The 26,577-nt window shown below is 38.0% G+C and overlaps 1 protein-coding gene across 1 annotated transcript in view; it reads left to right on the forward strand.

The window, feature by feature from the left end:
• The first annotated feature begins 3,314 nt into the window (after window positions 1-3,314).
• CCDC39 (coiled-coil domain 39 molecular ruler complex subunit) overlaps window positions 3,315-26,577 on the forward strand; it is a 62,008-nt gene continuing 38,745 nt past the window's right edge. Inside the window, exons 1-7 of the mRNA XM_066347608.1 lie at window positions 3,315-3,481; window positions 14,595-14,714; window positions 16,994-17,140; window positions 18,608-18,766; window positions 19,540-19,632; window positions 19,729-19,857; window positions 23,262-23,453. Coding sequence (XP_066203705.1) covers window positions 3,392-3,481; window positions 14,595-14,714; window positions 16,994-17,140; window positions 18,608-18,766; window positions 19,540-19,632; window positions 19,729-19,857; window positions 23,262-23,453 — 930 coding nt within the window. The 5' untranslated portion in view covers window positions 3,315-3,391. The remainder of the gene's footprint in view (window positions 3,482-14,594; window positions 14,715-16,993; window positions 17,141-18,607; window positions 18,767-19,539; window positions 19,633-19,728; window positions 19,858-23,261; window positions 23,454-26,577) is intronic.

Here is a 26,577-nt window from a genome sequence, read left to right on the forward strand (position 1 = left end):
TGAGGGGTGGAAGTGAGCTGTACTAGTGATGTACTGGAGGTGGGAGGTTAAGAACAGGAAGGAATCAGTAATGACAGCCAGGATTTGATTTTGTGCTACTGCATATATGGTAGTGGTTCTACATGATGAAGATTGAGAAAGAGGTTTGGAAAATGTGTGGGATAGAATCAAGAATTCTGTCTTGGGCCTATGTATCAGATTTTAGATATCTAAGAGATATCTCAATGGAATTGTCAGGTAGGCTGTTGGATATGAGGTTGGTGTGCAGAAGAGATATCTAAGCTAGAGAAATATTAATGGGAGTCATTTAAAAAATATCAGTCATGGCCCTGGCCAGTTGGCTCAGTGGTAGAGCGTCAGCCTGGCGTGCGGAAGTCCCGGGTTCGATTCCCGGCCAGGGCACACAGGAGAAGCACCCATCTGCTTCTCCACCTCTCCCTCTCTCCTTCCTCTCTGTCTCTCTCTTCCCCTCCCGCAGCCAAGGCTCCATTGGAGCAGAGATGGCTTGGGCGCTGAGGATGGCTCCATGGCCTCTGCCTCAGGCGCTAGAGTGGCTCTGGTCGCAACAGAGCGACGCCCCAGATGGGCAGAGCATCGCCTCCTGGTGGGCGTGCCGGGTGGATCCTGGTCTGGCACATGCAGGAGTCTGTCTGACTGCCTCCCCGTTTCCAGCTTCAGAAAAATACGAAAAAAAAAATCAGTCATGGTATTTAAAGCCATGAAAATGAATATAACATAGGAAGCAAGTGTAAGAAGAGAAAAGTAGAGGGATGGGCTTTAGGTCTTGAGAACAGCAATGTTGAGATGACAACCGGACAAGATAAAGTAGCAAAGGAGATTGAGAAGGTTAATGGGAAACTGACAGAGGTGTAAAATATTTAATACTTCTTAATTTCCAGAAGATGCAAAGATACTGTCATACTCTGTTGGTATGTTAAAGATATTTTGAAAGATAATTTAGTGGTATGTGTAAAAATAAAATTGCTTAGACCTGATTTCCATTGATTTTACTTATAAGAATATTGTTAGCAGAAATGCATATACAGTATAGGTGTGCAAGATTGTATCTTATTCACCAAATCTAAGACACCACTGATTGAAATATGAATCCAAATTTCAGAGATATTAAAATGTGAAGATAAGTATATCCTAGAAACGATAAAATACAGTATTATAAAGATGTTTTTAGCAGCATTGTTTAAAAATTAAAGTTAATATAACGATTTTAAGCTGCCATTCAAAGACCAAAGATCTAATGTACTGACATGAGAACATGGCCACTACTGTTAAGTGAAAAATGAATTTGCAAAATAATATTCTTAATATGATTCCATTTCTATAGGAAAAATTAATATATGTCTATAGGTATAGTTTCATTTTAAAAAATCTGGTAAGATAAACATAAAACAGTGGCAACCTCTTGGGAATGATAATGGCATGGGGGTGAAGGCTAGCTTTTCCTTTTTCTTTATACATACATATATTTTTTTTTAAATTAAAAAATCACTTTTTTTTTTTTTTTTTTTTACAGAGACAGAGAGAGTCAGAGTGAGGGATAGACAGGGGCAGACAGACAGGAACAGAGAGATGAGAAGCATCAATTATTAGTTTTTCGTTGCACATTGCAACACCTTAATTGTTCATTGATTGCTTTCTCATACTGCCTTGACCGCGGGCCTTCAGCAGACCGAGTAACCCCTTGCTGGAGCCAGCGACCTTGGGCTCAAGCTGGTGAGCTTTTGCTCAAACCAGATGAGCCCTCGCTCAAGCTGGCGACCTCGGGGTCTCGAACGTGGGTCTTCTGCATCCCTGTCCGACGCGCTATCCACTGCGCACCAGGCAAAAAAAAAAAAAAAAAAAAATAATAATAAAAAAAAATCACATTTGTTTTTGCAGAACAGAAAATCTCTTTATGTTTTAGCCTGAATGCCTAATTTGGATAAACTTATCTACTTGAGAATGAGACAGTAGAAGGTTAACATCTGAGCATTTGGGGAATAAATTGAATATTTCATGGTTAATGACAAGATTGTAAAGCTTTGGGTTTTGTTTCCAAATCTAGATATTAATTCAAATAGAATTATGACTTAGAAGTTGTAGAATTATAAGTGGGAAATGGGTGCTATAGAATGTTGTGACACAGGGGAGAAGCAGAAATATTGTTTTACGGAAGAAATGTGGAATTTGGAGAATGTATGGAAATTTTGTGTAAAATTCAACATTGTATAATTGTCGTGTGCGGTGGTAGAGGGTATTCCAGCCAAGAACAACCCTCATTGCAGATAGCACAGTTTGGATAAAGAGACCTGCATCCTAATTCAAGTCCTGCCTATTTTAATGGCTTCGCCTCAGGGAGTTTTAGTTTATTTATTTAGAAAACGAAAGGATTAGAATTAGATTAGTTGACTGTTTTTCCCTTTTCAGTTCTGAGATGTTACTACACACAGAGGCTATAAACTCAAAAGCCTACCATTGCCAAACAGGTAATTAAAATTGTGCTTGGGGTCTTAAGGAGGCGGCTTTCAGACAATAATGTGGGCTCAGGGTTTCCCAGCCGTTTTCGAGATTAGTAAGAAATACAGAATTTTATGTGAAATTAAAGACTTGGAAATGTTAACAAATAAAAATGTAAAGAAAAGCAAAACTGGAGAGGGACGCGGGATGGACCACCAAACTGCGCAGTTCAGCTCTGCCTTCATCTGGGACACCACCGTGGGGCAGGTGGGTAATAGTGAGGCAGATCCTTAGATTAAAACAGACGAAGATCCCGACATCCAAAAATGATTCTAGGAACAGAATTCTGCTTTCAAATACAAATCTATTTCGGCCCACGAGGTTTCCTCTACGGATGAGACTCAACACCACCACCTGCAAAGAAAGCCCAGGTTATTCCTTTCGTTAGCCGCATGTCGCGCCGACGATCTGGCACCGGCTTAGCTCAGCGTCCTCCTCGGACCCTGTGGGCGCCGGTGACTACAGGCGCTACCGATTTGACAGTCCCCGGGGCGCAGGGTGGACGATCCGGGGCGCAGGGTGGACGATCCGGACCGCACTTTGACAGCGAGGTATGCCGGCGCCTGGCAACCCCAGGGAACTCCTGCAGGGTAAGTTACTTCGCTCCCCACCAACCCCCACCCCGCGCGCTTAAGAAGAAAAAGTTTGCTCAGTGCAAGGGAGTGGGGTCTCAACCGGAAGTCTTGCTTCCGGGTTTGAACGCTTCCTGTTTGGTAACTAAGGGCGCGGGACGGTTGCTAGGGCTCCGGAGGCAACGGTTCCTGAGGCAACTACTCCGAAGCTTTGAGGGTGTCGCGGAATTGCCTCCGGTGTTGGTGTTGCTTATGGGCCTTACGGAAAGGCGGATCTTTTCTCTGCCCTGGTCCCGTTTGCCATCATGAACAGCGAATTTCTGCAAGAGCTGAATTGGGAGAATGAGTTCGCCAACCCTGTGGCGAACGAAGAGAACAAGATACTGGAAAAGCAGGTGAGGATCAGGTGGAAGCTGGGGAAGGAGGAGGTCTTTTTTTTGGGGGGGGGGGGGAGCAGTGGGAGCTGGGGTCGTTTCCTATCATTGCTTGGCAGGAATACCCCAGTCCAATTATTTCTCTCCTTTTCTCCCAAACCCCATCTAACGCTCCTCCGCACCATTTCTCCTTCACCTTCCCGCCCTTTTCTATAATTGCTGAGCATTAAAAAAGGTATTGAATCGATAATTGATATTCAGGACTATAAAGTCCGAATCTTTACACTCCCCCTCCATGAACTCATTTCCAGACTCTTGGGCAGAAGAGGAAAAGCGGGTTCTAGCGCCCACTTTCCCTTTCCTCAGAATTACGTGCATTTTGCGGTGGGACTTCTGTGGTTTGTGTAGCAACAGTTGTTTGTGGATGTGTATAAATAAAATATTTCTCTTTGAGTTCTGCCTATGACGTTTAAGTTGAAAGTGACTCGAATAAATGTTTTTAAGAGGGACCTTCTAGTAAGAATGTAAAATGTGCAGCTTTTCAAATGGAGGATTATATTGTCATAGAATGTTGTAAAATATTTTAAGTTGTAAGGAATAATTTACATCAGCTTGCAACCAATGTATAGTAGTTGTTCTAAATAAAATTGCACCCAGCTCGGGAAACTTGAAGAAACCTTCAGCAGTCAGCCCAAGATTCCATGATATGGCAATGTGTTGTGTGGAAGAGGACCCAAGAAGAATAAATGATATTTACTCTATTTAGATAATGTTTTTTCTTTTTCTAAAAATTGAAAATATTTTCACTTTTTATTTTTTTCTGAATATTATGACCTGTTTACTCATGCCATTTAAAAAAATTTTTTATTTATTTATTGATTTTAGCAAGAGAAGAAGGAGGAGAGAGAGAGAACGAGAGACAGGAACATCAAGCTGTTTCTGTATGTGCCCTCATCTGGGATCAAACCAATAATCTTTGCACTTCCAGACGTTGCTCTAACCAACCGAGCTATCTGGCTGTTTTGTGTTCAATGAAGGGCAACATTAGGGAATGTCTGAGATCTAACACTAAGTACTGAGGCATAATACATAGTATAAGAAGTATCCAGTCCTAGGTTTATTTATTTATTTTTTCATTTCTTTATTAATTTTTGTAGAGAGAGAGAAAGGAAAGAAGAAAGAGAAGTTATTCCACTTATTTATGCACTCACTGTTGGTTTTTGTATGTGTCCTAACCTGGGATGGAATCTGCAATCTTGGCCTAAGGGGTGATGATTTAAGCTACCCAGCTAGGGCCTACTTACCAATCAGCTCTGAGCCAGTTTCTTCTTCTATAAATTGAAGATAAGTAAAATAATTATCTCATAGGGTTGTTACGCAGGTCTAAAGACATTGGTGCAGGTTAAAGTTACATTCAAATGTTAGTTTCTGGCCTGACCATGCGGTGGTGCAGTGGATTGAACATCGGACTGGGGTGCAGAGGAACCAGGTTGGAAAAATGGAGGTATCCTACTTGAGTGTGGGCTCATCTGGCTTGAGTGCAGGCACATCTGGCTTGAGCGTAGGCTCACCAGCTTGAGTGTGAGGTCACTGGCTTGAGCATGGGATCATAGACATGATCCCATGGTTGCTGGCTTGAGCCTAAAGGTCGCTGGCTTGAGCAAGAGGTCACTCTCTTTGCTGTACCCCTTGGTCAAGGCACATATAAGAAAGCAATGAATGAACAATTCTGGAGACTATGGAGCCTCAATGAAGAATTGATCCTTCTCATCTCTTTCCCTTCCTGTCTATGTGTCCATGTCTGTCCCTCTCTCTGTCTCTGTCACACACACACACACACACACACAAATGTTTGTTAGTTTCTGGTATTAGTATTCCAATATTTGTCTCACAGGATGTCATGTACATATCACTTATATTAGCAATTTAAAAAATATTATAAAACAATAGAAAAGAAGAATAATGAGGGCCATAATTACTTCACTTGAATAAACTCTGACATTAAAAATGTAACTCCTTTAAGTTTAAGATATTCAAACAGAACAGAAAAGTATAAAATAAAAAAATGTAAAATATTCCCTCCTATTGACCACAGAAATGACTGTTATGGCATAAACAAACATTCCAGACTTCATGATCTACAATACATAGATTAAAAACAGACAAGAATATTATAAAAAATGGAATCCTAATGTATAAGTTGTTTTTAGCATAAAATTTTAAGTTTTGGTTAAATTTAAGAGAGGAAAGAGAAAGAAATTGTTGAATTTCAAGTAAGTATTACTTGATTACAAGAGATAATAATTGCTAAAAATATTTTTAACATTAAGAAAAATATAAGAAAAGGTGAAATGGTTAAATTATTGTTTTTAAAAAAGTTCTTTGTGTCAATTGTAGACAATATGGGTTACTCCTTGCTCTTTCATTCTTTAAATTAATAAATCAGCTCTCTTATATATCTTTCCACAGTCTTTTATCCCATTAAAAAAATACTGATTGTTTTTTTCTGTTATAAAGGCTTATTTTCTTTTCATTCCATTCAATACCCTTAATTTACTACAAGTATTTAGCATTAGTTTTATACTTAAAATGATTTAATGGTCTTTCATGTAGCCACTTTTACTTAGTTTACCTTTTCTTTTTTTTCCTTTTCTGAAGTGAGAAGTGAGGAGGCAGAGAGATAGACTCTCAAATGCGCCGGACCAGGATCCAGCTGGCATACCCACTAGGGGTTGATGCTCTGCCCATCTGAGCCATTGCTCTGTTGCAACCGGAGCCATTCTAGCACCTGAGGTGGAGGCTGTGGAGCCATCCTCAGCGCCTGGGCCAACTTTGCTGCAATGGAGCCTTGGCTGCAGGAGAGGAAGAGAGACAGAGAGAAAGGAGAGGGGAAAGGGTGGCGAAGCAGATGGACACTTCTCCTGTGTGCCCTGTCCGGAAATCGAACCCAGGACTTCCGCACACTGGGCCAGCACTTGACCACTGAGCAAACCGGCCAGGGCCAGTTTATCTTTTCTTGACTGCATCATTTGAATTCATCCCTTGACTGATTGGGTTCTACCCTCAAAAGAAAGAACCATAGTACTGTGCTTTTAATTCTTTGTATCCTCAGTTGCCAGTTTGATTCCTTACATTGCCTGCTTTAAGTTTATAGTATCAGATCTTCAAAATACTTTCTCTCTCCCCCTCTCCTTTCTTTGGAGTCCCATTTTTCAATAGACAGTTTTTTCACAGGCCTACTTCCCAACTGTTAACTTGTGTATTCCCTTTTTTCCCTTATTGGATTATCACTCTGTATCCCAGATCACATTTCTTCTTACATGGATTATTCTCTCTCTTTTTTTTTTTTACAGAGACAGAGAGAATCAGAGAGAGGGATAGACAGGGACAGACAGACAGGAACGGAGAGAGATGAGAAGCATCAATCATTAGTTTTTCGTTGCGCTTTGCAACACCTTAATTGTTTATTGATTGTTTTCTCATACGTGCCTTGACCACAGGCCTTCAGCAGACCAAGTAACGACCTTGGGCTCAAGCTGGTGAACTTTTGCTCAAATCAGATGAACCCTCGCTCAAGCTGGCGACCTTGGGGTCTCGAACCTGGGTCTTCCGCATCCCAGTTCGACGCTCTATCCACTGCGCCACCGCCTGGTCAGTCTATTCTCTATTTTTTGATGGAATACTTTCTTGTGTCTCCCCAAGAAGGATGTATGGGAAGTAACTATTCTAATTTGAAAATGTTTTAATTTGTTCTCACATTTGATGGTGATTTGGCTGTGTAGAAGATTCTAGGTTAAAAATAATTTTTCAGCAAAATTTGGAGGGTATTGATTACCCTGTGATCTTCCAGCAGTATGGAATCTAATATTAGAATGATTTTATTTTTTTTTGTAGGTTACTTTTTTAATATCTGGAAGTGTTTAGTTTTGTTTTTTTTCATCTTTACATGGCAATATGTATTTTGGCAACTATATCAATTTTTTTAATTATCAGGTTATTTTCCTGTTGGTTTATTGTAGCACATGATTTTATTTTAGGAGTACAATATTTCCAGATTTTCTGAGTGTGTGTGTTTAGTTTTTTTTTATTATTATTATTTATTTATGATTTTAATTTATTGCGCTTACATAGCTTCAAGTGTCCACCGAATATCTCCCGCCACCCCTTTGTTCCCCTTGGCCCCTCCCTTTACCCCCGCCCTCCAATGCCTTCCCCCTTTCCTCCAAGATTTGCTGTCCTGTTCTATATAATGCTGTTTTATGTATATATAATTTCACTAATCTCTTTTCCTTCTCTGATCCCATCTTCTCTTCCACTTTCCCTCTGACCGTATTCCCTCTGGTCCCTTTGATCCCACCTCTGCCTCTGTTCTGTTCCTCAGTTCACATTGTTCATTAGATTCCTCAAATGAGTGAGGTCATATGATATTTTTCTTTCTCTGCCTGGCTTATTTCACTTAGCATGGTAATTTCCAGGTCCATCCAAGTTTTTTTATTTTGTGTCCTGATTATCTGTTTCTCCTGGGGTCTTTTTGTTTGTTTATCTTGATATCCTTTACATGATGTAAGTTTTTAATAAATATATCGTGGTTCGTACATGTATATATTTTTTTCGTACATGTACATTTATTTGTAAGAAAAAACATTAGAACTCTGGGGAAGGAATTATCAACTTGTGGAGAGTAAAATCATTATGCTTTGTATGGTCAGTAGCCACTGCCACCATCACAGCTGCCTGGCCCGTGCAGGTTCGCATTTGATTTGGACAGACGGTAATGAAACAACAGAGCCACGAACTGGTGGGCCATCATCTTTAATCCTAGCTTGCACCCAATGGGCAAGTAAAAACACACATTGGGCTCCAAAACCCACTCATTCAGTGCTCACAAAGCTACTGACATATTATCCGAGTTTACTAGAATCAAAGGTTTCTACCTCACCAGACTTATTCACCTCTGTTTCCCATCTCCTTCTTTCTGCACAAACTCTGCACTAACTGGCTTCTCCTTCAGCACTCCGCCATCTTGGCTGCTTCTCCTCTCCTCCATGTGGCCTTACTCTGCTCTCCAACCTACTCTCTGCTCTAATGCTAATCTCAGGAACCGAGAGAGCAAGCTCCTGGTCTGCCCCACTTTATAGTGCAGAAATCAAAACCTTTAATCCAATATACAAAACAGGGAAGTCTCTGATACAAAGTCCACCCCACATCAAAAAGGGTGGGGAAGGCTTAGTCCTAAAACCAAGCCCCAGGCTACAAGGATCCTGCCTGCCCACAGCCCACCCCCAACACACATTAATATAATTACGCCCATCATCACCTGGGTGACAGGCTTCCACGTGGGCAGTGCCATCTTTAACAAAGTGAGCATAATATATTTTATCTGTCCAACAATCCACCCCTATGCTCACTTTACTACCTACAATCTATACCACCAGCATCCCTGTGCAAGGAAATTAGGCATATTACACAAATTATAACAACATGACAAATCATACAATTTCAACAATTACAAAGGTTCATTTCAACAGTCTCTGAGCATTTTGCCAAAAGTGAAAAATGTCCTTGACCTTTTTTCTAGCCATGCAAAAAAACTTCCCGGGGTAGGTGAGTGCTTCCAGCAAAACCAACCGCCACCCCCATCAGGGTATTTCACATTGTTCAAAATCCGTAAGTCCATCCAACAAAGGAGTCAGTACCCACTCTGGTCGTAGTCCAGGAAATCAGTCCATGCACATTGGGCATCAGCCACCCCCCTCATTCCTGCCATCCTGGCAGGTCTAATACTGTCCCAAGGAAGAGCACATGGCAATGACAGTCAGCATTTCCATCTCTGCTCCGGAGAGCATGATGGCATCCACCTCTATGTCCCCAAATCGCAGATCTACCAGGGTCATAGCAAGTACTCCTTGCTGCTGGGCTCTCATCTTCTGAAGACTGCTGATTGCAACTCCAGACCGATTCTCCTCATTGTCCAAAGAGGAACCGAAAACACCAGCTTCTGCTGCCGGGCTCGAGCCCCGGGCTGCCGCAGCCTTCTGCTCTGCAGACTTTGCAGTTTCAGACCCGGCCTCCTGCCACTGCTGGCTCTCCACATGTCCAGGGCAAGCTGCAACTCACAAATCTGTGATTCCTCCTCCAGTGGCTGCTCCATTTCCAGGTGAATCTCGTGAACCTGGTCGGCCTCCTCCGGTGCTTGCTTCAGCTCCAGGGTTGGCATCTCTTTCTCCCACGTTTGCTCCAGCTCCTTCCACTGCTCGGTTTGTAGGTCCCGGGCAGCCTCTTCCACAGAGCTCTCAGTTTCTTCATGCATGGCTGTAAAAGTCAGCCGCCTACGGCCCCCAAAAGGACACCCATGGGGAACCCTAACAGCAGCCAGTCCTCTACTCCACCACTCAAAGGTGGTGGTGGCTCCTTGCTGATCTGTATGGAATCCTGCCACAGACTATGCCAAATGTAAAGCCAGTCACAGCTACACTTAGAGTTCCCTGGTTTGAGGCCTGGTCAGGTCACACATAAAAAGAAATCAGTGGTACAACTATCAGTGGTAGTCAACCTGGTCCCTACTGCCTACTAGTGGGCGTTCCATCTTTCATGGTGGGTGGTAGTGGAGCAACCAAAGTATAAATAAAAAGATAGATTTAATATAGTAAGTTGCTTTATAAATATTTATTCTGCCAAACTTAGTGAAAATCTTACATAAAGTACTTGGTAAGTAAGTATTATTATATGCTTTAACTTGCTGTAACTCTGCTTTATAAATTTTTTTAAAGTAAAGTTACTTCCCTACTTTATAAATCACCATTACTGTGGAACTGGTGGGTGGTTAGAAAATTTTACTACTAATACAGATACAAAAGTGGGCGGTAGGTATAAAAAGATTGACTACCCCTGATATATGTGTTTGCTCGCTTATAGTTTGCATTGGGTGTGGGAGACAAGCTGTAGTCTGGCAAGGTCCTTATAGCCTAAGGATTGGTTTTAAGACTAAGCCTTTCCCACCCTTTTAATACTAAGATCTTCTCAAAGTAAGCTTTTCCCCACACCCTTGACTGTTGCATGATGTGGGGCGGTGCACTGTTATGAGAAATCCCATTTATGCCTCAGATAAGTGGCTTTGTATCAGAGACTTCCTTATTTGTATATTGGTATAAAGGCCTTAATTTTTACACTATAAAATGAAGCAGACTGGGGGCACTCTTGCTCAGATCCTGCCATTGGCATTGCAGAGGAGAGGCAGCCAAGATGGTGGAGTGCTGAAGGAGAAGCCAGTTTTTGCAGTTTGTACAGAGAGAAGGAAATGCGAACAGAGGTGAATAAGGCTGGTGGGGTAGAAACTTTTAATTCTAGGAATACTCGAATGACTCAATGGCTTTGGGAGCCCTGAATAGAAAGGGAAGTGTTTTCCCACTGTGTGCATTTCTCGCCTGTTGGGTATGAGCTAGGATTAAAGGTAATGGCCCACCAGTTCTTGGCTCCATTGTTTCATTACCATCTGTCCAAATCAAATGTGAATTTGCACGGGCCAAAATGAAACTGCACCAAAATGGCTGTGATGGTGGCTGTGGCTACTGGCTTGACACTATGCTAAGTAAAATAAACTGGATGCAAAAGGACAACTAATGTATCATACCAGTTATATGATGTAGGGCCAGTGGCCACTGCCATAGTTGTGACCATGCAGGTTATCATTGGATTCAGGCAGATGGTAAAGGAACAGTGGAGCCAGAAAATGGTAGGCCATTCCATTTATTAAAGTCTTGTAATGGCAGACGAGCAAACAGGCAGAGCTCTCAAGCCCCTCAGCATTCCGGACTCACCCGGACTCACAGACCTCCACCAGCCTCAGCATTTCCCAGCCAACCAGGCCGGCCAAAATCTCAGGGCTCCTATGCCCTTCAACTCTCTCTCTTTCTCTCTCTCTCATTCTCTCACTGGATTCCCCAGCCAAAAGTGGCTGGGGGGGAAAAAAAAAACCTTCTCCCACGAACAATTACAAACAGTGGCCCCTTGCAAGCAGGAAGGCAATCTGCAATTTGCTATCTGCCACCCTGAGGACAAGCACCAGCAGCCTTTCACAGACTATGCACACATGATGCTGCCCTGTGCCAATGCAACAATTAGGCAAAATAATAAGCGAGCAAACTTAACACACATGTTTACCCAACATATGAGATACTTAGAGTAGTCAAATTCATAGAGAAACAAAATAGACTAGTGATTTCCAGGGCCTGGGAGGAAGGGGAATGGGAAGTTAGTGTTTAATGGTACAGTTTCATTTTTGGGAAGATGAAAAATTTCTGGAGATGGATGGTGATGATGGTTGCACAACAATGTGAATGCACCTAATGCCACTACTTCAATGTACTTTGAAAAATGGTTTAAATGGTAAATTTATGTTAAGTATATTTTACCATAGTTTTTTATTTTTATTTTATTTTTTAGTGAGAGAGTGAGACAGATAGGGACAGACAGACAGGAAGGGAAAGTTGAGAAGCATTAACTCGTAGTTGCATCACTTTAGTTGTTCATTGATTGCTTTCTCATATGTGCCTTAACTTGGGGCTCCAGCTAAGTCAGTAACTCCTTGTTCTAGCCAGTGACCCGGGGCTCAAGCCAGCGACCTTTGGGCTCAAGTCAGCCACCATGGAGTCATGTCTATGATCCGAGGCTTAAGCTAGCGACCCTGCTCTCAAGCTGGTGAGCCCACGCTCAAGCTGTGACCTCGGGTTTCAAATCTGGGTCCTCAGTGTCCCAGGTTGACATCTATACACTGTGCCACCACCTGATCAGGCAAGGGATTAGTTTCTTTATAAGAAGTGAAAGATTCAGAGAAAACATGGCCAGCTGCAAGTCAGGAAGAGAGATTTCACCAGAACCGATTGGCATCTCAATCTTGGACTACCTAGTTTCCAGAACTGTGATAAATAAGTTTATTTTGTTTAAGCCACAAGTCTATAGTATTTTTTTTTTTTTGGTATTTTGTTTTGACAGTTTGAGCTGACTAAGAATCTTAAATATTTTTGCAAGTGTCTCAGGAATAAATATATTCATAGGTCGTTGTTATATCGAGGAAAAATTGAAAGGGACAAGTCACCAATTAGAAAACTGTAAAAAGAGACTGCTTCATACCCACATCCATGAGAAACAGTAAAACTCTTACTTAGAGAAAACTTATAACCTTATATGACTTTATTTTGAATTGGTGTCTTAGTCAACCTGGGTTGCTATAACAAATTATAATAGTCTGAGTGATTTAAAAACAAACATTTCTTTCTCACAGTTACAGAGGCTAGAAGGTGATATCAGAGCATCAGCAGGGTCAGGTTCTGGGGAAAGCACTCTTCCTGGCTTGCGGATGGATGCCTTCTTGCTATGCTCTCACATGGCAGAGAGAGCCCCTTTAGTTTCTCTTCTCACTGTAAGGACACTAATCTCATTATGAGGGTCTCGATTTAAACCTACTTACCTCCCAAAAGTGCCCCTGTCCACAGTTGAAGAGTTAGGGCTTCAACATTTGAATTTGGGGTGACACAAATATTCAGTCAGATAAAAAATAATAAACTAAGAATTCCTTTTAGTAAATTAAAAAGAACAGCAAAGTAAACAAAAAAGGAATAAAAATTGAAATTAATGAAATAAAAATAAAAAGTATATATTTAATATTACTCAGTAAATTTAATAAAATGTAGGGTATAACAAATGAGTAAATTAGTATTTTTTTTTCTTTTTTGGTTCAGAATTCAAATATTTTTTCCCACACTTTCATGAATTGTGCTATGCACCTTGGGTTGTAGCCTCAACTCTGGGAACCACAGATGAAGACTTTAGAGAAGCATATTTTTGTTTTGTTGAACTTTTATATTGCTTTGAGGGGTGACATATTCTAATGGTCCTGAGAATCTCTTGTAATTTCCTAGAGGTTTTTTTTTTTTTATATTTATTTGTTTTGCAGTTACATTGTTTTGTTTCTACGTAGGGTTCTAATTCAAAGACACAAAATACACTAAGAAATAGGTTCTAAGTATGTGAGAGTTCTATTCTGTAAAACAGTCTTTGTGTGTGTATGTGTGAGAGAGAGAGAGAGAGAGACAGAGACAGAGACAGAGAGAGGGACAGATAGACACAGACAGACAGGAAGGGAGAGAGATGAGAAGCATCAATTCTTTGTTGCGGCTCCTTAATCTCCTTAGTTGTTTATTGATTACTTTCTCATATGTGCCTTGACCAGGGATTGCCCAGCAAGTGACCCCTTGCTCAAGCCAGTGACCTTGGGCTTCAAGCCAGTGATCTTTGGGCTCAAGCCAGCGACCATCGGGTCATGTCTATGATCCCATGCTCAATCCAGCAACCCTGTGCTCAAGTTGGTGAGCCAATGATCAATCCGGATGAGCCCGCGCTCAAGCCAGCGACCTCTGGGTTTCAAACCTGGGTTCTCCACGTCCCAGTCTGATGCTCTAATCACTGCACCACTGCCTGGTCAGGCTGTTAAACTTAGTCTTAAATCTACTGGTTTTTAATAGATACTCAGGAAGAAACTATTATGTCTGGTGTCCAGCTACTTTTCAAATTTATAGTTCATGATCTATTTTTTTGTTGTTTTTGTTGTTAGGCTTTATTACTATTCTGTTGTTTGATTTAGAGATCTTGTCAATTATGAAATAGGATCTCATCTTTTCCCCTTTAAAAATGCATTTTATCCGTGGACCCTGCTAATACAGCAAATCTGGAAGAGAATTCTGTTCTGTTTTAACATAATGCTCATTTTCCCCCAGTAATCTCTAGATTACAGCACTTTCATAATTGAAAGGGCAGTGAAGTTCAAATGGGTATTTAAAAAAGCAAAGTAGGCATGACCTGTGGTGCACAGTGGATTAAGTGTCCAACTGGAATACTGAGGTCACTGGTTCGAAATCCCTAGGCTTGCCCAGTCAAGGCACATTCTAGAAGTAACTATGATTGATGCTTCCCGCTCTCCCCCCACCACCAGTTTTTGTCTCTCTCTCTTTCCCCTCTCTAAAATCAATAAATAAAATCTTAAAAAGTAAATGAAGATTTACTTTTCTTTTGATTTTACATGCTTTAATATGGTTAAAAACTTAGTTGATTGGCTAATTATTGTATTTATTATAAACAGTTGTTGAAGCTGCAGGATGAAAAGTTAAGCTTGGAAGATCAGCTACATGACTATGAATATCGAATTAATGCGATGACTTCTCACCTCAAAAATGTTAAGCAAGAGTTCTCATTTACACAGGTATTATAATGTTGAAATTCATGTTGATTATATCATGTGTAGTCATGGAATATTTCCCATTGCATTTACATCTGTGATATTAACTTACAGATTTAATAGGAAAATTTAGCCCAAGTAAGCTATTGTGAACATAACCTTGAATTTGAAAGTAGGTAGAAAAAAGTCTTTGAGGAACTCAATACTGCCACCAAATTTCAGGAATAATTAATTCATTTGCAAGGAGAAATTATACATTCAAACAGTATACTATATAATGTTAGCGAATTATATGAGAAAGGGTAGTGATGCAGTGAGAAATGATGACTTTAAGCACAAACTGAATATAACACATAATAAAAAATTTCTGTCTACTTTTAATTATTTAGCACAACCCACTGTGACCATTTTGAGTGGAAGCAAGTAGTCTGCACACTTGAGTAGCTCTTAGGGCACCATGGTCTTTTAGCAGAGTTTAAGAATTGAAATTCATAATGACAATCCTGAGATAAAAGAAAAGTTAAATTATATTTAGGATAACTGGGGAAAGTATAGTGCATTTTATAAAAATTAATACAAGTAATGAAAATTAAAATGTAGGGTGATTAATTAAAGCATCTATTTTATGGATGGTGTACTCATGGCAGAATCTCATTCTCTGATGATGCCCAGCAAATTGAATCAGCTCAGGAAATCAACATTGGAGAGTTTCCTAACTTCCATTTCAAACTATTTTTTTTTTAACACATGTACCTCTCTTTGAAAAATTATGTAATTCTTAAAAGTGAACAGTCATGTTTTTAATAACAATTTGTAATTAATATAGATAAGTAACTATTTCATGCTTTAACAGTGTTATTAGAAAGTTAAAAGTATAATGTACTTTTAAAATCAGTACTCAAGGAATCAATAAGAAAAGGGATTAAGAATTGCAAATTGGTAGTTACAAAATAGTCTTGGGGATGTAAAGTACAGTATGGGGAATATAGTCAGTAATATTCTAATAACTATGTATGGTGTCCAATGAGTGTGAGATTTATTGGGATCATCACTTAGTAGGTTATATAATGTCTAATCACGAGGGTGTACACCTGAAACTAATAAAACGTTGTATGTCAACTCTAGTTAAAATAAAAAAATGATTAAAAAATAAATAAAAAGAGAAAAACAATTCACAAGGTTTTTGAAACCTGTTATGATTGAAATCTGTTTTGAAACCTGTAATTAATAACTTGTTAGGAACAACATCGTTTCCTCCAGTTATTAAACCACTGAGTTGGGGTTTTGAGAGAGACTCTTTGTAGGTATATTTTATTATACTCAAATGTCAACTAGATGATAAGAGACAAAAGACAATAAACTTCCTATAACACTGACAGCTTTAGTAATATAAAAATAATACCAATGGTGATGACTTGGAAAGCATTATAAAATCAGTAGTTAACAATTACTATTTTATTAAATAAAGTATAACACAAAGGCATATTTGTATATTAAGATAGTCTAGGAAATATTTATAACTATCAGTGTTTACATAATTATTTAAAAGTTATCTATTAATTATATGATTAATTCATGTAAGTATCCCATTTCCCAAGTTTTGTTTTTTTTTTTCAGTGAGAGGAGGGGATATAGTGAGACTCCTGCATATGCTCCAACTGTGGTCTACCTGGCAACCCCTGTCTGGGGCAAATGCTGGAATCACCCAAGCTATTCTTAGGGCCTAGGGGTGACCCTCGAACCAATCGAGGCCCTGGCTGCAGGAAGAGAAGAGGGAAAGAAGGGGGAGAGGGTAGAGGAAAGAAGCAGATGGTTGCTTCTCTTGTGTGCCCTGACCAAGAATTGAACCCAGGACATCCATACACTGGGCCAGAGCTCTATACACTGAGCCAACTGGCCAGGGCCCAAGTATTCTTTTAATCAGTTTTATTTTTTATTTTTAGGTAAGTAATGACATAAAAGTTTTAATTTTACAGTAAGCTAAGGTTAATTTATGAGTTATATCTAAATCTAACTATATAAACTTTGGTTTTTTGCACTTTCCCTAGACCAACATAATATCTGAAAACTGCTGACCACAATATTTTCTCCTAGCACATTCCATGGACTTTCTTACAACTAGTAAGCAACACTGACTACACTGAATCACAAAGTCTAATGTGGTGTAGGTTCAAGAGAAGCAGAACTAATAATTACTAGATATTTTGTGGGAATTTTGTTATGTTTTCGTTGAATGGATTGTTATAAACATTTTTAACATTAAAAATTTTAAAAATCTTTCTATCTTGTATATTTTTCTGTAGTCTCTTTGCAAAGCCAGGGAGTATGAGATTGAAAGTGAAGAGCATTTTAAGATCATTGCTGAAAGAGAACTGGGTCGAGTGAAGAATGAAGTCCAACGACTTAAAAATGAGATAGCTTCAATATTGGAAAAGAAAAGTGATAAGGAAGTATGTGTTGAAATGTCACTTAAAATTTTGTGCTATTGTTCCTTCTTCCCTCACCATTGATTTTTTTTTCTATTTAGGAAAGACATTCATTAGTTTCCTGACATTACTTACATTGATTTCTTGGACAATCAAAGGCACCATGGAGCTGTGATTTGAATGAAACAATGATAGACATTTATTTTCCCATTATTCATTTACCAAATGTTCATTGAGCCTTATTATGTGCACAGCACCATGTTGGTTTCCTGTTATACAATACTAGGCATAATTTATTCATAAGTGCTACATTTTTAAAAGTCTTATTTATAAAAACTTCTAATTTTGAATTTCAGTCTTTATTCAAAACTTTTACCCTTCATATGAACTTATGAGCTTGTGACTAATATTAAACTACTGTACCTATTTTTTTTTATTTTCCTTACTTTTTAGTTACTTGATTTGGGTGATCTTTCCAAATTCAGTTTTTCTCTTTACATATGCATATGAATATAGAAATATATATATGTATACATACATACATATTTTATTAATTTATATTTGCATATTCATCAGTTTTTTATGAATCTAGACTTGTTAGATGAATATATTTAAAGAAATATTTAATATTTTTATCTTCTTAACTGCTATATTTATTTCAAGAAAAAATGCTTCCATAATTTCTATATAAGAGGCTTCTTAGAAGCAGTAGTCTGATTGGAAATGTGGCTCATGGGGACTTGTCTTGGACTTGAGTTAGCATATCAAGCACATTATTTGTACTAAGATTGAGCATTCACTTGGGGTGGCTATAGTGGAATGATTAATGAGATAGCTTTGAGGGAACTACCCTAAAACCTTTTACTTATTTTTTTAATAGCTCTTTTTTTTTTTTAGACAGGGAGAGAGAGTCTGAGAGAGGGACAAATAGGGACAGACAGACAGGAAGGGAGAGAAATGAAAAGCACCAATTCTTTATTGCGGCACCTTAGTTGTTCATTGATTGCTTTCTCATATGTGCCCTGACTGGAGGGCTATAGCAGACCAACTAAAAAATTAGGGTGACCCCTTGCTCAAGCCAGTGACTTTGGGATCAAGGTGGTGAGCCTTGCTCAAACCAGATGAGCCTGTGCTCAAGCTGGCGACCTCGAGGGTTTGAACCTGGGTCCTCTATATCCCAGTCCGACGCTCTATCCACTGCACCACCACCTGGTCAGGCTACCCAAAACCTTTTAAAGCAACCATTGGCTCAACTGCTGTTCTCAATTTTGTATAATCATGTCTCCTCTATTTTACAAAGAAAGAATTAAAACCGAAGTATGAAATTATGTAATTAAATGTGGTATAGTCATCTAGAGGAGGGACAGCGAAAGGATGTCTTTTTCCCTTTTTCATATGTTCGGTATAGTATATAATGTTATGTTTTATTTTAGTTTGTATATTAAATAATGTTTTATAATCTCTCCTTTTCCCCCTCTCTTTGGATATTAGAATAACATATTTAAACTTACTCAAAAATTAGATGATTTGAAATGTCAAATGAACTGGGACCAGCAAGCATTGAAGGCCTGGTTAGAAGAATCAGCTCACAAAGATAATGATGCCCTCACTCTTCAGAAGTACTCAAAACAAGATGATAATAAAATTAGGGTGAGAAATTTGATATTGCAAAGTTAGATTTTCTCTGAATTTGTTGTGTCAACCTTTTAATCTAAATTGTACTTACTATTTTAAAGCAGTAGTTCTTAAACTTTTATTTAAGTCAGGGTTTCCTTTCAGAAGCTAATGAAGCCAAGTATTCTCTCTCTTGAAAAATGACTATATTCAAATACCTACAAAATTTTGCTGAAAGTTTTGCAGATCTTCTCCGAAGCCTTTCAACCATTTAAGGATCCTTGGGCTTCAGGATAAGAATTCTGATTGAGAAGGGTTCGCAAAGGCATTTTAGAAAAAAGTTTTATACTTGAACTATGTATAAGTATTTTAACTTGTTTTGTCTAAATCATAATTTGACTGTTACCTATAGTTTTTGCTTATTTTAGATTTAAGTTCTATTGATTATTTAATATACTTTATAATCATTATTTAGAATCTTCTTGTAATGAAATCTGGTAATACTTCAGTATTATGAAATATGCTATTTTATAATAGACAATAGCAAATGCATTATTTTAAATAATTTTAAGTGGAAAATTGTTTAATCTTCTTTCTAACATACTTTAAATTGTATTAAAAGTCTTTAAAAACAAGTTTTCACGGTAGCCTTTTGAGGTTAAAAGATAATATATATATATATAGTAGTTACTTTAGGTATTAAATAACATTGTATATCTATAATAAAATAATACTTAATGTGAAATATGCTAACTGCTTTTAAGTTAATCAAATGATAACCATGACTATTTTTGCATTTAACTACATAGGCACTGACCCTGCAATTAGAAAGACTGACTTTGGAAAGTAATCAGAAAAGAAAGTTACTTGACAATGAATTAACAGAGACTCTAACTGCACAGGTTGGTTTAGTGAAGATTTTTATTTCTTAATTGTCAAAGTAATGTTTACAAAAGCACTTGTATTAACAGACATGTTATTTGCTCTCTATTTGACAGTTAGAATTGGATAAAGCTGCACAAGATTTTCGTAAGATTCATGATGAAAGACAAGAACTCATTAAACAGTGGGAAAACACAATAGAACAGATGCAGAAGAGAGATCAGGACATTGATAACTATGCCTTGGTAAAGTAGATGTTTGGTGCTCGCAGTGTTCAACTGCCTATGTCTATTGTATTTAACTCATTCATTTCAAATGTGAATCACTTTGTTATTTGAAAGTCACTTTTGTAGGCAATACAGTAGTTTTGGTAAATGTTTTTCAAGGCTGACTCTATATCCATTTAGAAATGTGATTTTATGTATATTATTTATGGTATTATAATGATAAAGATCCTGCCATCTCTGAAATATGGAAAAAGAGAGAGTTAACAGATAATGCTATTACAGTAAAACCAATGCCCTACTTACACACAGTTGTTTGAGATCCTTGGATTTAACATGTGCTGTCTGCACACACAGGCTCAGGGAAGTGAGCCTTATGGAGGGCCAAGAGACTGGGGGAGAGTCAGGAAAGAATCCAGGACTGCAATAAAATTTCACTTTTGAAGTTGGAAGCATCAATAATGGGGTAGAAGCTTGGAAGAGGAGGAATACTGCACTGACTAATTACAGAGCTAGTGTTATCTTTTGCTACTTTCCAAGTTAATTTGGATTTTCTTTTGGAATTCATTAAGTGGTAAAAGAGCGGTGGATAAAAATGGGCAAATTAGGGAAAGCTGGGAAGGAGAAGGGATTGAAGAGGAAAAAGGCAAATAAGATGTGTTAACATTTTGAATTACTCCATAGAAAGGCATTTGGCCAGCAGCTCAGATCACTGAGTTAGGAATGCTAATGTCTGGATGAGGTTTACTTGTTACATGTAACTTGTTATATGCAAACATGTTATTTTATTTTAAATTTGTGTAAGGGGCCAGCCTGTATCAACAAAATAGACTACACCTCCCTAGGCAGGGGTCTCCAAACTTTTTACACAGGGGGCCAGTTCACTGTCCCTCAGACCATTGGAGGGCTGCCAGATACAGTGGTCCTCTCACTGACCACCAATGAAAGAGGTGCCCCTTCCAGAAGTGCAGTGGGGGCTGGATAAATGACCTCAGGGGGCCGCATTGCGGCCTGCGGGGCCGTAGTTTGGGGACGCCTGCGCCTAGAGGGACAAGGGAGAACTGGTTTTAACTAATCCTTAACTAGTTAAATCCTCTTAATTCTTAATGGTGATGTAAGTTTCTCTTTCTTGACTTCTATTGCTTTCAAACATCAAGTCCTAACTACTTCCCCTGTGTAAATGAAATGTGCCCAATTTAAGGTTGCAGGTCCACAAATTCTCATGCAACCCACAGCTGAATTGACACAGCCTGCTGATTTGGCAAAATACACAACATATTCCCTGTGTTTCCTTCTGTACAGGTTGTTATCTCCTGGCTCTCTATTGTAGGAGATTAGGGAGGGTGCTAAGAAGTGGCACCATAGGTAGAGTTATGCTTCTAGGTGTTTAACAGCTGGCTGTAGCATTTCTGATTTCTGTGGTAAAACTGCTTCCATGCCAACATGACCATTGACCACAGTGCTGAGAAGAGATGTGCCAGTCAGTTTATACCACCAGTGGGTTAAATCTGAGATTGGACCCTTTTGTTCCTTTTCCTCCAAAACAGTTCCTGCCTTCTCAGTGTCTTCTTGGCAGGAGTCTGACTAGAGGATCCTGAAATTGGCTTCTTAAAAGAAACTTTTACATTATTTAGAAATATCTTTCTATTATTCTTTCATTTCAGTGAAAAAATTTTAAGTTGTTACTTAATAAGCATTACCTTTTTGAAAACTTATATAGAGAGCATTGCTACTGATGGTGTTAAATAATGTGAACACTGGAGTAGATGTTAAAGCATCTGATTAAGCAGTAGAAAAATCAATATAAGACAGGAAATTCTAGACTGATCATTTGGCGTATATAAACCAAAGATGTTTTAACCTGCCCTCTAATTGAATGAACACAGTAGATATATAGAATGCTGCATTTCTAGAATGTTAATTCTTATAGAAAACATATAGGAATAGTGGATTAAGCAAATCAAAAATTTTTTTTAAATGCAGTGCATCTCAGATATATATATATATATCATATATATATCCATTTAATGTGCTAATATGTCCAATATCACACACAGCACAGCATTTCTAAAACTGATTTCAGACCATATACTTCCCCCAACCCCATCTCCTAGGATTAGTTGTTTGGTGGCTCCCCATTTTGGAAAACTTTAAAGAAATATATTTTAGGGTAAATTTCTCCTCTCCCTCCAATTCATTTACTATATTGCCATAATAATCTCTTGTAAAAACTGCATATGATTCCCTGACCAGAAAGTGATGCAGTGGTTAGAGCATCGGCCTGGGACACAGAGGACCAGGTTTGAAACCCCAAGGTTGTCGGCTTGAGCATGGGATCAGAGACATGACCCCATGGTTGCTGGCTTGAAACCCCAAGGTTGTTGGCTTGAACCCAAGGTTGCTGGCTTGAGCAAAGGGTCACTCACTCTGCTGTAGCCCCCTGGTCAAGGTACATATGAGAAAGTAATCAATGAACAACTAAGGTGCCACAGTAAAGAATTGATGATTCTCATTTCTCCCCCTTCCTGTCTGTCTATGTCTATCTGCCCCTCTCTCTGTCTACCTCGCTAAAAAACAAACAAACCCAAAAACCGCATATGATATTTTTATTCCCCAGTTCTACAATCAACTTTGTTGCACACTGCTTAAAAGTTGGCCCCTTTTAACATGAGAGTTGAAAAATTGAATTTGTCTAGGGTTCAGCCCTAACCTCTACCTTTCCAGCCTCATCCGTTTCATCTGTACCCAACCCTTCTTAATATATCCACATTCTATCCCTGCTGTCTCACTACACTTTAACCACATGGGAGTTTTTATGCATCCCCATTGATCTTTCTAGGCCTGACTAAAATTAAGCTTCTTAGATAATTACTTTTAATGATTTCACTTGGGTAGACTTTATTCTCCTTGTTCCCATAGTACTCTGTCCACATCTCAGTCACTACTTCTTATCTTCTATTAATTTTACATAGCCAAGACCAGCAAAAAGCCTGAGTGAGGGCATTCCTATAGAAGCCAATGTCTAAAATGCTGTTCTTAAAAGATTAAAAAAAAAAAAAAAGGAACTGGTTCTGTGAAATATTTGGAAAATTTCCTTGAAATTCAACTTCCTATGTGAAAAATATTTAATACTGTTGTGTTTTTTAGATGTCACCTTTCATTTTTAAAAGATTGATATTTTCCTCATCTCTTTAGCAAAGTACCAGGTAGGTGAGAGATCTTTAAAAATATGAGCTTATTGTTTTTGGTGTGCGGCATATTAATATTTTCTTTTAATTCATATAAGTATGATCTTGCCCATTCTTTTAAGTTTCAATAAAATAAATAGTAAATGTAATAATAGGAAAGTGAAAACTTGAATTCTTTCAGTTTTCATTTTGTTCATCCTATTAAACGTATAGTTAACATTTTTTTTTTAATCCTAGGAATTAGCAAGGATAAAGCAGGAAATAAGAGAAAAAGAAAGTTTGGTTAAGGAAAAGATCAAGTTTTTGGAAAGTGAGATTGGAAATAACGCAGAGCTTGAGAAAAGAATTTCTCTTGCTAAGCAAAAAGCTGTAAAATGTAGAACGGATTATCAGCATCATGAAGCTAATAAAAATCAGCTGAAGGAAGAGGTATGTCAACTAAAAAGACTGGTTTGTGTGTTTATGAGATATTACTATAAAAATAAACATAAAGCCTTTCTTTTGATTAAGGAACTGCCTTCTAGTTTTTTTTGTTTCGTTCCTCATATTGTGGAACTTTTAGGACTGATTGAGCCCCTGATTGGTGAAGGCATCAGGTAGGTGCCATTCACGTCACAGGTGTTGTGACGGGCTCCCCCTGGAGTTGTACAGTGCTCAACTTACTTGTCACACACGTTTTGTTAGTGACAAATATGAGGCAAAAGGCTCCAAAGGGTCTAAACTGGAAATCATAATTATAAGATAACTGGCTGGCAAATGGGAAAATGTGAAGGTGAATATTGACATTAGTGATAACGTCAAGTGTCTTTTCAGTCCTACACGTGTGTGGTGATTTTAACTCTCAAATAGTAGGTGGATCTACCTGTTTAAGTTCAGTTTCTCACCTTGTTAAGGAATAAATTTCAGTCTGGTAGTGGGACAATATAGTAGTCAAATGCCTTGAATACAGACTAAGAGAAGATAACTTCTGTTTTGTTCTTCCTTCCTTTGCAGGCATATGTGCTAACTAGATTATGTAGGGAGAGGTAGTGATCCCCTTAGTTAGCAATAAAGAGATCTTTATGAAATTTGTGTCTTAAAACCATATTATCTGAAGTTAACATTGTTTGGGTAGAAAATTGGAATATTGTAGAGCATTTTATTCTATAAATTGTTATGCTTTTTAATTTGATAAAGAAGGAAAGATTTTTCTTCTACCCAAAGAGAACAACTACAGAAGATCCAATTAAATAAATAAATCAATAAAATTAATTTCTTGACCAAGTTAAATGTCACTGCTAATAACTAATTTTTAAACATTTTAAAGTTTAAACCAGTCACAGAAAAGAATGCAGGGATTTTTGTATTCATTCATTTATTTATAATTTGTTTATTGAGCTATAATTCCTCATATCATAATTCACCTTTATAAAGTATACTATTCAATGTTTTTTAGTGTATTCATAGAATTGTGTAAACATCACCACCATCTAATTTTAGAATATGTGTCACTCTGAAAAGAACCTACCCCACTAACAATCACTCCCTTTTCTCCCTGCAACCAGCTGCAATCATGAGTCTACTTTATGTCTCTATGGATTTTCTCATCTGGGATATTTTATTTATTTATTTATTTATTTATTTATTTATTTATTTATTTATTCATTTATTTATTTATTTATTTAATTGCCTTGATTTTCAGAGAGAGAGAGGGGGAGGAGAGAGGTGAGAAGTATCAACTCATAGTTGCTTCACTTTAGTTGTTCATTGCTTGCTTCTCATATGTGCCTTGACCCGGTGGGATGAAGCTAAACCAGTGACCCCTTGTTCATACCAGTGACCTTGGGCTTAAGCCAGTGATGTTTGGGCTCAAGCCAGCAACTTTGGGATTATGTCGATGATCCTGCACTCAAGCCGGTGATCCCTCCCTCCCCCCGCCCTGTTCAAGCTGGTGACCTTGGAGTTTTGAACTGCGGACCTCAGTCTTCTAGGTCAATGCTCTATCCACTGCACCACCACTGGTCAGGTGGATATTTCATTTAAATGAAGTCATGTAATATGGGGCCTTTTGTGTCTGGATTCTTTTATTTAAATAATATTTTCGAGGTTTATTCATGTTGTAGCACATAGCAGTATTTCATTTATTTCTTTTCTCCAATTTTTAAAAATTGTGGTAAAATACACACATATGATTAACCATCTTAACCACTGAAATGTACGGTTCACTGGTAGTTAGTTTATTCCTAGTGTTGTACTACCATCACACCATCCATCTACCTTAACTTTTTTTTCCTTATAAAATTGAAACTCTGTCCTGACCTGTGGTGGCACAGTGGATGAAGCATGGACCTGGAATGCTGACATTGCCAGTTCGAGACCCTGGGTTTGCCTGGTCAAGGCACATATGGGAGTTGATGCTTCCTGCTCCTCCCTCCTTCTCTCTCCCAGTCTCTTCTCTCTAAAATGAATAAATAAAATCTTTAAAAAAAATTGAAACTCTTTACTCATTAATCAATAACTCCACCTTTGTCCCTCCTATCAGTAACTACCATTCTACTTTGCCACTATGATTTTGACTCTTCTAAGTACATCATGTAAGTGGATCATGCAGCATTTTGTGACTGGCTTATTTCACTTAGTATAATGTGCTGAAAATTTATCCATATTGTAGCATATCTCAAAATTTCCTTTTTATTATCCTTTTGGGATACTATTCCATTGTATGCGTACACCAAATTTTGCTTATTCAGTCTTCTGTTCATGGACCCTTTGGTTGTTCCATGTTTTAATTATTATGAATAATGTGTCTATGAAAATGGGGATATAATTACCTTAGAATTACTGAGTAACATGGTCATTCTATTTTTAATTTTTTGAGGAACTGCCATACTGTTTTCCACAGTAGGTGTACCAAGAGAGTTAATTTCTCCATATCCTCACCAATACTTTTTTTTTTCTTTTTCTTTTTTGATAGTAGCCATCCTACTAGGTGTGAGATAGAATTTTATTCTAGTTTTGATTTGCATTTTCCTAATGGTTAAGGATGTTGAGTATCTTTTCATATGCTTATCGGTCATTTGTATATCCTCTCTGGAGAAATGTGTATTCAGGCTCTTTTCCTAGTTTTGAATTTTTGTTGTTGCCGAGTTTTAGAAGATCTTCATACATTCTGGATATTAATTCCTTATCATATATTGATTTGCAAATTTTCTCCTATTCTGTGGATTGCCTTTTTACTGTGTTGATACTGTCTTTTGATTCATAAAAGTTTTTAATTTTGATGAAGTCCAAGTTGTTTATTTTTTTATTGTTCCCTGAGCTTGTGGTGTCGCATCCAAGAAATCATTGTCAAATCCAACGTTGTGAAGTTTTGCTCTAATGTATTTTAAACACCTCTATGTGGGTCTGCATAATTTGCCAGTATTATACAAGTCATTTAAAACTTAATATTGGATCAAAAAGAAAAACCATTAATATGTATTACAGCATTATGATTACTGTGTTTATAAGAGTGATGAATGTTAGAAATTAAAGTGTTCCAAATAGAACTTTTTGTTCTCAAATGAAGTTGATT

The sequence above is a fragment of the Saccopteryx leptura genome, chromosome 8, assembly GCF_036850995.1.
Source record: "Saccopteryx leptura isolate mSacLep1 chromosome 8, mSacLep1_pri_phased_curated, whole genome shotgun sequence".
Classification (NCBI taxonomy): domain Eukaryota; kingdom Metazoa; phylum Chordata; class Mammalia; order Chiroptera; family Emballonuridae; genus Saccopteryx; species Saccopteryx leptura.